At 48.7% G+C, this 12,836-nt stretch overlaps 2 protein-coding genes and 1 non-coding gene across 3 annotated transcripts; 2 read left to right on the top strand and 1 right to left on the bottom strand.

Moving 5' to 3' along the window:
- The first annotated feature begins 1,992 nt into the window (after window positions 1–1,992).
- LOC103650953 (uncharacterized) lies at window positions 1,993–8,017 on the top strand. The gene is made up of 3 exons (NM_001150764.2): window positions 1,993–2,320; window positions 3,356–3,633; window positions 7,289–8,017. The coding sequence occupies exons 1-3, from the start codon at window positions 2,065–2,067 to the stop codon at window positions 7,589–7,591; spliced, it is 837 nt and encodes a 278-aa protein (NP_001144236.2). The 5' UTR covers window positions 1,993–2,064; the 3' UTR covers window positions 7,592–8,017.
- Window positions 8,018–8,382: 365 nt separating this feature from the next.
- Window positions 8,383–8,454, bottom strand: TRNAQ-UUG (transfer RNA glutamine (anticodon UUG)). Its single transcript has one exon. It is a non-coding gene; the product is annotated as a tRNA-Gln (tRNA).
- An 852-nt stretch (window positions 8,455–9,306) lies between these two features.
- On the top strand, window positions 9,307–11,751 carry LOC542126 (photosystem II subunit PsbS1). Its single transcript, NM_001111758.2, has 4 exons — window positions 9,307–9,685; window positions 9,853–9,972; window positions 10,915–11,158; window positions 11,284–11,751. Exons 1-4 carry the CDS (start codon window positions 9,476–9,478, stop codon window positions 11,526–11,528), a joined length of 819 nt encoding a protein of 272 aa, NP_001105228.2. The 5' UTR covers window positions 9,307–9,475; the 3' UTR covers window positions 11,529–11,751.
- The last annotated feature ends 1,085 nt before the right edge of the window (window positions 11,752–12,836 follow it).

Below are 12,836 nucleotides of genomic sequence, written 5' to 3'. Positions count from 1 at the left end.
CCCAGGGCTCGGACTCGGGCTAAGTCCCGGAAGACGGCGAACTCTGCTCCGCCCGACCCAGGGCTCGGACTCGGGCTAAGCCCCGGAAGACGGCGAACTCCGCTCTGCCCGACCCAGGGCTTGGACTCGGGCTAAGCCCCGGAAGACGGCGAACTCCGCTCCGCCCGACCCAGGGCTCGGACTCGGGCTAAGCCCCGGAAGACGGCGAACTCCGCTCCACCCGACCCAGGGCTCGGACTTGGGCTCAGCCCCAGAAGACGCCGAACTCCGCTTCGCCCGACCCTAGGGCTCGGACTCAGCCCTGGCTTCAGCCGACGGTCTCCGCCTCGCCCGACCCAGGGGCTCGGACTCGACCACGGCCACGGAAGACAGACTCGACCTCGACCTCGGAGGAGCCTCCACATCACCCAACCTAGGGCGCGGGCCAGCCACGTCAACAGGAGGCGCCATCATTACCCTACCCCGAGCTGACTCGGGCTACGGGGAACAAGACCAGCGTCCCATCTAGCTCGCTCCGCCAAATAGGCAATGATGGCGCCCCGCACGCTCCCTGACGACGGCGGCTCTCTGCCCCCTTACGGAAGCAAGAGGACGTCAGCAAGGACTCAACCGCCCCGATAGCTGTCCTTCTGCCAGGCTCCAGCGCTCCTCCGACGGCCACGACATCACACCGACTGGGTGCCAAAACCTCTCCGGCTGCCACGGCGGCGTGTACTTAGGGCACTATCTCTCCTCCGCTAGACACGTAGCACTCTGCTGCACCTCCCATTGTACACCTGGATTCTCTCCTTACGTTTATAAAAGGAAGGACCAGTGCCCTCTTACAGAGGGTTGGCCGCGCGGGGACGAGGACGAGACAGGCGCTCGCGTGAGGCCGCTCGCTCCCTCTCCCGCATGGACGCTTGTAATCCCCTACTGCAAGCGCACCCCACCTGGGCGCGGGACGAACACGAAGGCCGCGGGATTTTCACCTCTCTCACGCCCGTCTCCGGCCACCTTTCTCCCCCCTTCGCGCTCGGCCTCGCGCCGACCCATCTGGGCTGGGGCACGCAGCGACATTTCACTCGTCGGCCCAGGGACCCCCCGGTCTCGAAATGCCGACACCCTGTTAGAAGGCAACATCGATAAAGGCCACAAAAATGAGTAGGACGCGGGTTTTGACCACACAAAAATGCTACACAAAGGCATGTAATGTTTCGTGGGGCTATTGTTGGATGATATGGAGGCCGACTCCATGTTAAGACTAGCTCCAACAAGGGACCCTAAAGGGTTCTGTACCCTAAATATAGAGGATCGAATGGTCTTCTACGCCCTCCAACAGCGTCCTCTAAACGGTTCTCTAAATTTAGAGGACGCTGCTGGATTCTCTATATATAGAGTTCCTCTAAACGATCTTCTATTCATTTGAATACTTTAAATAACCGGTTTAGCAAAACTAAAATATGTACAATACATTTGAGAGTATGACAAATACGTATGTACAAAAAATAAAAATAAAAAATGTTTCTAATATAGATATTTGAGTATAGAGGACGTGATTTAGAGGACGTTGTTGGAGAGGAAGGAGATATAGAGGGTGGAATCTTTTAGAGGAGACTGTAAAGGATGGATATAGAGGATGAATATAGAGGACGTTGCTGGAGACAGCCTAATACATGAGTAATTTCCCTCAAAGTTGTATATAAACTATCGTTAGAGTTCATTCCAAGATAAAAATAGAGGTATTAGGATATTCATGAGCTAAAATTGAGCGAGATCGGTCATGGCCACATAAAAACAGCATGACCTTTTCATCTCCACTGATGGTGTGCGTGATCATGGTCACATGAAATTTCACTTTGTAACCAGTGTATTCTAAAATAATATATGCACATATGATAAATGGTTCAGCTTTGAAAATATTTTTATGCACTGTTATTTTTAGAAAATACTTTTAAAATTAAAGCGTTGAAATAAAAAAAAATCTTCGAGCCAAAGGCCGGCGTACAGCGTACTTGCGTACATAGAGCCGAGCGCTGTGCGGGTGCGGCTCGCCGTTCGCCATCCGAGCCAACGACGAACCCGATGCCGCCCCACCGTGCCGGAGGGGCCGCAGGCGGCGGCGACACGAGCGCGTTCTTCGCGGCGACGCTAGTACTTTGGGCTGTGTCTGTGGGGTTCGAGATCGGCGTGCGGGGGAGACGCGAGCTGGCGCCCGTGGCCGCCGGCTTCGCCTTCTTCCAGGCCGCCAACACCGCAGTCCGCGGCTCGGTCTCCCGCGATCCGCTCTTCGTCAACACCGCCGTATCGCTTCTCCACTCCTCCCTCACCTCCGTCTCCGGTAAAGATTTACCCTTGCAGCCCCCCCCCCCCCCCCCCCCCCCCCCACGCACCTACGCACAGTGGATGAACAATAGACAAACCAGGTGATACTTAACGTCCGGGTTCCTTGCTGGGGGACCGGGAGCAGCGCTGATTTAATTACTGTTGGTTGCCACTTGCTGCTTCCGTGGTGGCAATGTCGTTTATCTGGTGTGAACTTGGCTTGGTTGAATTTGTGCGAGAATACTTAAATTCCCTATTGGCGCGGGATTCTTCAATAGTAGTTTGTCATGATTGGCATATCGTGGTTCAGAGCAAGGGTGTTGGAGGCAAATGCGCTGACAACTTTGTTCATAAGTGTTGACATAATCTTTAGTGCTGATCGAATATATGCTCCTTTTAAGTTGTATCACATTCTATTGTCTACTCTAGTATCTTAAATTTGGGGCTGGCGAAGCAAAGAACTAATGGAAGATACTAATAGCAATGCATATGTGGCTGGTTAACAGACAAACTCTTTCCATTAACACTTCTTAACACATACTTATTGTTAGAGTGGACACTGGACACACTAACCAGTTCAACCAAAAGCTTAACCTCGAGACCTCTGGTTTTGATATCATGTTAGACTATTTCCGACAGCTTACTCATACCTATATTCAAACTACACTCTACAAATAGTGCATTATACAATACAACAATGTTTTGGGTGACTATATGGGTGAACTGTTGTACATTGCACTCATATGATCATCCAAAACACTGTTTTGCACTATATATTGTACTGTTTGTAGAATGTAGTTTGAATATGGGTATGTGTATCGGTAAGCTGCTAGAGATAGTCTTAGAGTAGATGTACTAACCAGCTTAACCCAAAAGCTTAAGCTGTTAGAAGAAGTTTGGTAGTCCACTTATACATTTCAGCACTTATAACGTTAAACTGTAAAGATGTTGTACAAAGCACCATCAGTTACATCATGTATTTAAATCTTAGGATTGTTCATATTCTCTACCGCATTAGTTCATCTTTGAATTGATGTCATTGCACTTGCAGTTATCTTTGTTCTTGCTAATCAATGGCGTAATAAGGGCCTTGAGAACATGTTTGAGCATGAAGAACTATTTGGTGGCAGTTGGATTGGAGCATATTCTGCTCTGTGCTTTTCTTGTGGCTACTTTGCATATGACCAACTGGACATGCTCCGATACCGGCTATACAGTGGATGGCTTCCTGGAATTCTCATGCATCACTTGATCCTACTCATTTGCTTTACACTAGCTCTGTATAGGAATGTCACAATCAACTACCTAAATCTCTCCCTTGTATGTGAGGTACATCTATCTCTTCTCATTCTGGGGAGGCATTTTCTTTTCATGCTTGAAATAAAATTGGCTTTTATCATTTTTTTCGAGCATTGTCTTTTTTACTCACTTTTCATTGAACAAACACATGCACAACAAAAGGGAATGATTGCCTGCTAGTTAGCTAGCATTGTGGTTATTTGTGTTAGGTTCTTCTTTAGACATGGATGGGTTTCTGTATGCCTGTTACTGGCCGCCATAGGCGCCCTTTTATTTTCTTCTGTAATTGTCCTTCTTCTTTAATATAATATCGCGCAGTTCTCCTGCGCTTTCGAGAAAAAAAAAACAAAAGGGAATGATTGCCATAGAGTTTTGTTTGTTCATTTGCCCTAATCTGCTTTTGAGTCTCCAAATTAGTAACTATTGTAATTTTGTCACAGGGTAACTTTAGCCAATAGATAGTTATGTGCACCAGTTTTGACCCCAGTTTTGTCGCAGTGAACCTGAAATACAAGTAATATGCATTCTCCCTCTATACAGTTACCCGGATGATTATATTACTATTACCTAGCTGACATTTCATTTTTACCCTGCGATGTATAACAAATAAGATGGTTAGTCCATTCCAAAATGTAATTTTGTACCAAGTCAAACTTCCATAACTTTCTTTGACTAAGTTCATACAAACTTGCACTAACATCTACAACATCGCGAAAGAGCCTCTAGCTGAGTTGGTTAGGTGGTTTGAGTAGCACTCCTCAGTGTTAGACTATACAATCACAGGATTTGCACCTTCCATAGTTGGTCCTGTGATCTTGGGTTTCCCTGTATTGATTCCTGTAATTATGCCTCCCTCCCGATTTGTTTCCATAAGCGGGTAGAGGATTGGCTATATATTTGTAGCCTGTATTAAAAACCAATCAAGGCAAAACATTACACAAAACAACTCTCTTTCATGGTATCATTTAGCCGGTACTACCTCACCTTCCGCTCCTAGCTATCGTGCCCTCATGGCTGCCAACGACACAGCCACCGTAGACAACGTCGAGCAGAGCGCTGCGGCTCTCCGTCACCGTGTGCAGGAAGCTGATGACGCTGCGTGCTGCCGGGATAACGTTGCTCGCCACGAGCGCTCCCTGGCCGCTGCGCAGTGCCGTTTACAGGAGGCCGACGTCGTTGATATCGACGCCACCAACACTGCCGACGCTGCTGCTATCGACGCCACCAGCGTTGCTGCACTACATGGCCAAGCGCTGGCCATCCTCGATGTGCGCGCTCTGGTGCCGACCACTCTTGACCTCGCCCCGCCATCCGTCTCCAAGTGGCGTCACCTTCTCCTCCTCGCCCTCGACAAGTATGCCCTCGCCGACCATGTCTTGTGCGACGCGGCAATCCGCATTGGGCTCGCATGGACCTCCACGTACTCTCGTGGATCCCTCCATCTCGCCCGAGCTTTTCGAGATCGTCACCACCTGCATTGGGCTTTGTCTCCACCCAGTTTGGCACCACTATTAAGAGTGTGCAATGTGACAGTGGTCGCGAGTTCGACAATTCCTCCACTCCCACTTTCTTTCTCACGCATGGTATTACTCTGCGCATGTCGTGCCCCTACACCTCATAGCAAAACGACAAATTTGAGCGTGTATTGCGCACCATCAACAACATCATACACTCCCTTCCTTTTCAATCACATCTCCCCCTCCCCACTGGGTGGAAGCCCTTCACACTGCCACTCATTTGTTAAATCGTCATCCCACAAGAACTCTCCATTTCTCAATTCCCCACCCGGCCCTCTATGGGCGCCCACCATCCTATTCTCATCTTCGTGTGTTTGGTTGCACGTGCTATCCCAACACGTCTGCCACCACCGCACATAAACTCGCTCCTCGCTCGGTTCTGTGTTTTTCTTGGCTACTCCTCAGATCACAAAGGCTATCGATGTCTAGACCTCTCCACAAATCGTGTCATCATCTCTCGCCATGTGATCTTTGATGAGTCCTCCTTTACCTTTGCCAACACTTCCCCTAGCGCCCGTCCTAACTGTGACCTTGAATTTTTGGATAACTTTCACTGTGCAAATCCTCTGCAGATTATCAGCTATACTGCTCCGCTGACGCCTTCATCTGGGTCCTCTGCTGGCTCCCCTAGCGCTAGCAACCGCTCTGGCGGGCCGCTACTGCCGACTGGGACTCATGTTCGACCCTCTCCAACACCTGGGCGGCCTCCACAACCAACTGGGCCACCTGGCGGGCCGCCTCCAAGTCTCTATGGACAACAATCATCGGTCCACCCGCCATCGCCTGGTGCACCTGGACCATCGCCCTCACCTGGGCTGCACGCGGCTGCGTCCCTAGGCCACTCTATCACAGCCGAAGCCCCTGCCCCCCTTCCATGGCAATGGAGTCACCCACCACCAGCTGGTCTACGCACTGCTCGCGTGCCCCGTCAGGCCCTGGTGCTAGCGCCCCTCCCTATCGACGCCATTCCGACAACGCCGGTCGTCAACAACCACCTGATGCGCACTCGCGCCAAGAGTGGCTTGGCTCAACCTCGGATTCTTCATGCCACGACTGTCTCCCCGGTGCCCTCGACTTGGCCTTCGTCGAGAATAACACCTGGACTCCCGTTCTTCGCCCGCCGCACGCCAACATCGTCACGGCAAATGGATCTTCAAACACAAGTTGTTGTTCGATGGTACTCTGGATCGATACAAGGCTCGTTGGGTTCTTCGCGGCTTCACTCAACACCCTGGTATTGACTTCGACGAGATATTCAGTCATGTTGTCAAGCCAACCACCATCTGCATCGCCCTCAGTTTGGCTCTCTCCAGGGACTGGTCGATCCATCAGCTCGACGTCAAGAATGTGTTCTTACACGACACCCTCTCTGAGACAGTCTACTGCAACTAGCCCTCTGGCTTTATTGACCCGGCTTGGCCCAACCATGTATGCCGGCTCAACAAATCGCTTTACGATCTGAAGCAGGCTCCCCGGGCGTGGTACAGTTGCTTCGCCGCTCACCTACAGTCCCTAGGCTTTATTGAAGCCAAGTCTGACACCTCCTTGTTCATCCTTCACGAGGGGTCGCGCACTGCTTTCGTGTTGCTCTACGTGGATGATATTGTCCTGACTGCATTGACAACTGCTCTACTTCGTCAGATCATCACTGCTCTGCAAGCCTCCTTCCCCATGAAGGACCTTGGTCCCCTCCAACACTTCCTTGGGGTCAATGTTACTTGCACCGGTGGCGGGATGCTTCTATCTCAGCGGCAGTACACCCTCGAAATTTTGGAGCGCGCTGGGATGACTGAGTGCAAGCCATGCAATACCCTAGTGGACACTCAGGGTGGGGGGGGGAGTAACTATTTTGCCTGCCCACTTAGGTTTCGACCACTGGTTTGTGCAGTTGCATATTTGTTTTGACTCAAATGCTTTTACTGAGATTGAATTGGTGGCATTTATGAAACCATCTTAGAGCCCTTTTTTGTCAACAGATTCAGTTGATGTGTTCATTCATGTATATAAATAAGGGTCCCCCAGAATAAGTAGTCAATCTCATCTTCCACTGTGAGCAGTTGATGCTTTTGTTTGATAATTATTCTATTAGAGTTCCCCCTAGTTGTAGTGATTTATCTGAATTACCAAGTTGAGTCACAGCAGAAAACTGACAAAGTTTATGGTTGCAGCTGCACTCCATATTTTTACATGTAAGGAAAGTCAGGCGAATGGTTGGATTTCGGGATTTTGACAGAACAGTGGTGAAGCTGGAATGGGTACTCAACTGGACTACCTTTGTAACAGCAAGGGTGATATGCCATATCTTGATTACTTACAAGCTCATCTCTGATGCCCACAAATTTGGGAAGGGCATTGAGCTTCCGCTAGCTCTACTTGGTATGGCAGGAATGAATCTGCTTAACATATTTCTTGGGCTCGATCTACTTAAAGCATTCACACGAGAAAGAAATAAGCAGAACCATCAGGATTGAATGCACCTTTCTTGATGACGGTGTACTCTAAATTTTGAGAAGGCTGTAGTTCCGTTCTTGTAGGGACATAGAGGTATGTTTAAGTCTTAATTAATCAGCAACTACACTGGAGGCTATGGATTCTTTATGTATCAACACGTGCTAATGCTAAGATCTCTACAAGAAAGGGTTGTTAATGTGTAATCATGTAGGTATAACATTATTGTTCATTAGGAGAATTAAGAGAGTGCAGGCGGGTAACTGGATGCAGGATTTACATACATTTTGCAATCAGGAATCGGAAAGAAGAGAAGCGTACCATGTATCAAACCCCTTGGTCCCAACTCTCATACCTCATCTAAAGTAACACCTAAGCAACTTGTAGATTGGCACTGTGACTTTGAGGCTACAATGCTCTTGTTTATTAATATTTATAATATTTGACGATATCTTGCTGCGAAGCAAATATTGTGTTTTTTTATGTATATGCATGGGCTCCACCACCTTCACTCGGCTATCGATGATTTCTTGCTGCGAAGGAAATAGTTTTCTTGCCTTAAACCTGGATTGGCTCATTTTGACGTCTTTTGGCCTTTTGGGTCGACCCACAGCGGAAAGGAAACTTTTATGGATTCTGAATTGTATATATATGTTATTTCTTTTCGCAACAGGGAAAAAGGTGCATTCTGAATTAGACCCACAGGGATTCGAAACCATGCTTTTGTGAACTGTATATGCTATCTCTTTTACATGTTTCCATACCGGAAAAAAAAGTTAGGAAAAAGAACATGTTTCCATAACGGCAAAAAAATAGGTCCCACCGGGATTCGAACCCAGGTCGCCAGATTCAAAGTCTGGAGTGCTAACCACTACACTATGGAACCCGTTTATGTCATAATGTGGACAATTAATTATTAAACCCCAGCATATGGAACCAAATCCATTTCCCACTACCTCGAAAGTCGAAACCATTTGGTCTAGTCAGAACACCGAAGTATCCAACGAATCCATTGTAATTTTGTTGCACCCGAAATGGCGCCGCTACGGAATAAGCGGCCTTTATGCTTGGCGCGAGAGTTCTTCCTTCAAAATCGATCTTCAACGTTCAAATTCAAAATGCTACCCCCGTCCATTGTAAATTGTATGTGTTCAGTATTTTATATATAATGTTTATGTTTACAGAAAAATTAAAACGATATATAATCTGGAATGGAGAGAGTAGCAACATCCAATCCAATCCATCGACCCGACCGAGAGAAACGGGAGGGCACGCTGCTATCAGCTACCTGCTCCATAGTGTCGCAAACTCACAGTCACAGCAGTCATCACATGCCTCAAGGCTGGAAGGGCAGAACACTTTTTTCTTGACGCGTGTATCTCAGCGACCGGCGCCATCAGTTTGTTTTCGTTCCACGCCCCCACGCCCAATGCGCCCCCACCGTCCAGGTCCAGCCGTACACGTGCGTCCGGCCGGGGATCGCAGCAGCCGCACGCACTGGCTGCTGGGCTCGGACGGCGCTGCCCCTGCCGCAGCGCAGCCATAGATTGGAATTGCGGCGACGTGGCCTCCTGGCAGCCCACCCTGAACAGGCGCACCCTATCCTCCGCCTCGCCGCTCGCCAATGGACACCTCCACTAGTCCACTTGGCGCCACTCCAGCTTCACGCTGCCCGCGTCTGTGATTCCCATTCATAAGAGCTGGCCACGCAGCCTCGGAGCAACAGACCCCCGCCCACGACCACACGCAGCAAGCAGCAGCCGCGCGCTCGCCTAGGACTACCGACTACGAGTAGTGCTCAGCTAGCCTCCATCCTCAGCGCGCGAGTGGCTGCTGCGCATTCCTCTCTTTATCCGTCTCTGTGCTTGTTTAATTTGTGTTCGTTCGTGAGTAGGCGGCCGGCACATATGGCAGCGCAGTCCATGCTCATGTCGACCAGCGTCAACGGCGGCCGCGCGCTGCCGTCTCTTCAGGCCGTCCGGCCGGCTCCATACCCGCGGCTACCGCTGCCGTCGTCGTCGTCCTCGTCAGCTGGCTACAGGCACTCCAAGTCCGTCTCCGTGAAGACGCTCGCCCTGTTCGGCAAATCCAAGGTCAAGACCGCGCCGGCGAAGAAGGTCCGTGACCCGTGCATGGCTAGCTAGCTAGCTAGCTGCACGTACACTACTGTACTGCTGCTGTGCCGTGTGTTATGTGCACGCATGCATGCTCCTGGCTAGTTTTATTCTATTCCCTGTCATGTGTTGCTATGTGTGTGTATATATATGATGGTTTTGCTGTACAGGCTGCTGCGCCCAAGCCCAAGCCGAAGGTTGAGGATGGTATCTTCGGCACGTCCGGCGGGATCGGTTTCACCAAGGAGAACGAGCTGTTCGTCGGCCGCGTTGCCATGCTTGGCTTTGCCGTGAGTATAGTCAAAAGCACTGCATCTGCATATGGAGTGTGTTCATGCACACCGGAAGGAATTACTCCGTCCCTCCGAAATTATAAGTCGTTGACGACACGGCCTTCAAAATACAATTTTAACCATTTAAAAATTAAAATAAACTCTTAATATTTATGTTTTTTTAAATACTTTCTTAAATAAATTGGTGTATAACACGTGACTATTAGTTTTTAAAACTAAATAATAAAACGGTTATTTATAGTCAAAGTTTTATAAGCTTGATTTAATTCTTATCCAAAAGATTTATAATTTAGACTTGGAGGGGTAGAAGGAAGTTGTTCTTATATATACTCTCTGCGTTTACATATATATGACGTTTAGAATAAGTTAGTTAGCTTTTTATCTAACTAGTTTTGTTTTAAACATTATATTACAAATTAAAAATGGAGATAGTGTAACAGATGCAATATCTTTCGTATTGACCAATATAATTAGAGGAGTACACACCATCGATATCTGGTAATATATTAGGATATATATTTATCTTAGCAAAAAAAAACATAGCCATTCATTTTTGTGATAGCTGACGCCGCCGTAGCATGATATGGATATGGACATACATATGGTAGTCGCAGTTACCTGTGATTTTGTAAAGTTAGCAGCTTCATGGGTTAAATTCAGCAGGGTAGGAAAAAAAGAGGAGTGGTGGGTGGAAGAAAATTCCAAACGGTCAAAATAATTAACATAAACTACTCACTTAATTTGAACCTAAAATAAATTACTCAATTACACCTCTGCTGCTAGCACTCTCCCAAAATAAATAAATTATAGATTGTCTAATCCACGCATTATTTTGTTATGCAAATCTGCTCGTGTATGTATTATTGTTTCAAACCAAAAACGGTAGCTAGCATTGCCAGTTCAAGCTAGCGAGGATTTATTGACACTGCTTGGCTTCAGGCATCGCTACTTGGAGAGGCCATTACCGGGAAGGGCATCCTTGCGCAGCTGAACCTGGAGACGGGCATCCCCATCTACGAGGCGGAGCCCCTCCTCCTGTTCTTCATCCTCTTCACCCTCCTTGGCGCCATCGGCGCTCTCGGAGACCGCGGCCGCTTCGTCGACGAGGAGGTCACCGGCCTCGACAAGGCCGTCATCCAACCCGGCAAGGGCTTCCGCGGCGCCCTCGGCCTCAGCGAGGGAGGTAATTAAAAAAAGAAAAAGAAGCTCACGACACCTCCGCATGCAGCTGATGAGCTGTGGTTGATTGCTTGATTTGAGTATTTTTTATATAATAATGATGGTGCCTGCGGTGCATGAACAATGCAGGGCCGCTGTTCGGGTTCACCAAGTCGAACGAGCTGTTCGTGGGGCGGATGGCGCAGCTGGGCGTGGCCTTCTCCATCATCGGCGAGATCATCACGGGGAAGGGCGCGCTGGCGCAGCTCAACATCGAGACGGGGGTGCCCATCAACGAGATAGAGCCGCTCGTCATCTTCAACGTCCTCTTCTTCTTCATCGCCGCCATCAACCCCGGCAATGGCAGGTTCATCATCGGCGAGGAAGAGGAATAGGCTGCTGGCTGCTGCTGCTGGCCTCGGACATGAGTCGTGTGCGTTTACTTTTACCTGTGACTGTGCGTCTCGGTGCGCGCGCGTAAGTGCTTTGCTGTGTATCAATTACTCGTGATGAGACCTCGAAGGTAGGGTGTCGCGTTGGGTTGTCTGCTTGTAGAAACAAGAGCTTATATATAAATTACTACTAGCTAATATGCCATGGTTGCAACGAGTTCTCCTAGACTATATAATCTTGTTGAGTTCGAGAGACCGTATAAATCACACTGATTGACCTTCGGTACTGAGCTGCATTTCTAAGTGGCGCTCTCTTGTGTAACTCTACTCCGTTTCCGTTCTAACTTTTGCCCCCGGCAAGGTGATTCTGGGAGTAACGACCAAGTTTCAGATATGATGAATGAGCCTATCCGCTTGTGTGTCTATGGGCTGGTAGGCCGAGAGTGTGATTTGAGCCCAAATCAATGGAGTCACACAGACGGGCCGGCCTTGGGCCTGATGTCTGATCCTTAGCCGCCTAATTAGTAATTCCTGAAGTACACTCCAACTCTCGAAGTATTACGGCTACACGTAAACCACTGAAACGGCGGATTTACTGTGCTGTGCCAGCCATCGATCGGCACGACACAGGCACACAGATCGTTGGTTACCTGCATGGCACGGCACATAGCTACGTAATAGCTGGTTCGGTGACTAGGGATTTAAAGATGATCAATGGAGAAGGAAACCACATGCTTTCAAGAAAGGGGTTTCTTCCCTGTGGATTTAAAGACTAGGGATTTAAAGATGATCAATGGAGAAGGAAACCATTTCCTTATTGGCAAGACGACGCCAGTACGCCACATCTACGAAACGGATAATAAGCACCAAACGGTCTCATCCACTGTCCCCACGCGCAGTAGAAATTGAAGACAACCTAGACAAGATTATCAAGGGCTAATAACTATAGCTATTTTATATAAAAACATGTATATTTAAACTTAAGATGCACTTTAAAACGGACAAGGCAGCCTGGCCTGCACTGGGTGCTGAGTCCGCCCCTGCCCACGCGTCAGTGAGCTCTTGCAAATCATGGACTCCTATGAGAAATAACTAGCCTTCCGAACCCAGCTATAGTACAGCTCAGAGTGGGCTCTGTAGAGTCTATACTGTTGGGTGTGTCCTCTACAGCCGGTCAATAGAGACTGGATTGGGCTTAACCCAACTATCGTTCCTTTAATCGGGCCCTTGATCGGGAGGGCCCATGCTAACCTCGGTTGGAGCCCCCAGACACACGATGCTATATATATAGGACTAAGGGGTCGCAGGAAA

Source organism: Zea mays, chromosome 3 (assembly GCF_902167145.1).
Source record: "Zea mays cultivar B73 chromosome 3, Zm-B73-REFERENCE-NAM-5.0, whole genome shotgun sequence".
Classification (NCBI taxonomy): domain Eukaryota; kingdom Viridiplantae; phylum Streptophyta; class Magnoliopsida; order Poales; family Poaceae; genus Zea; species Zea mays.
The sequence above is the reverse complement of the archived record's forward strand: the minus strand, read 5'-3'. Positions and strand labels throughout refer to the sequence as shown.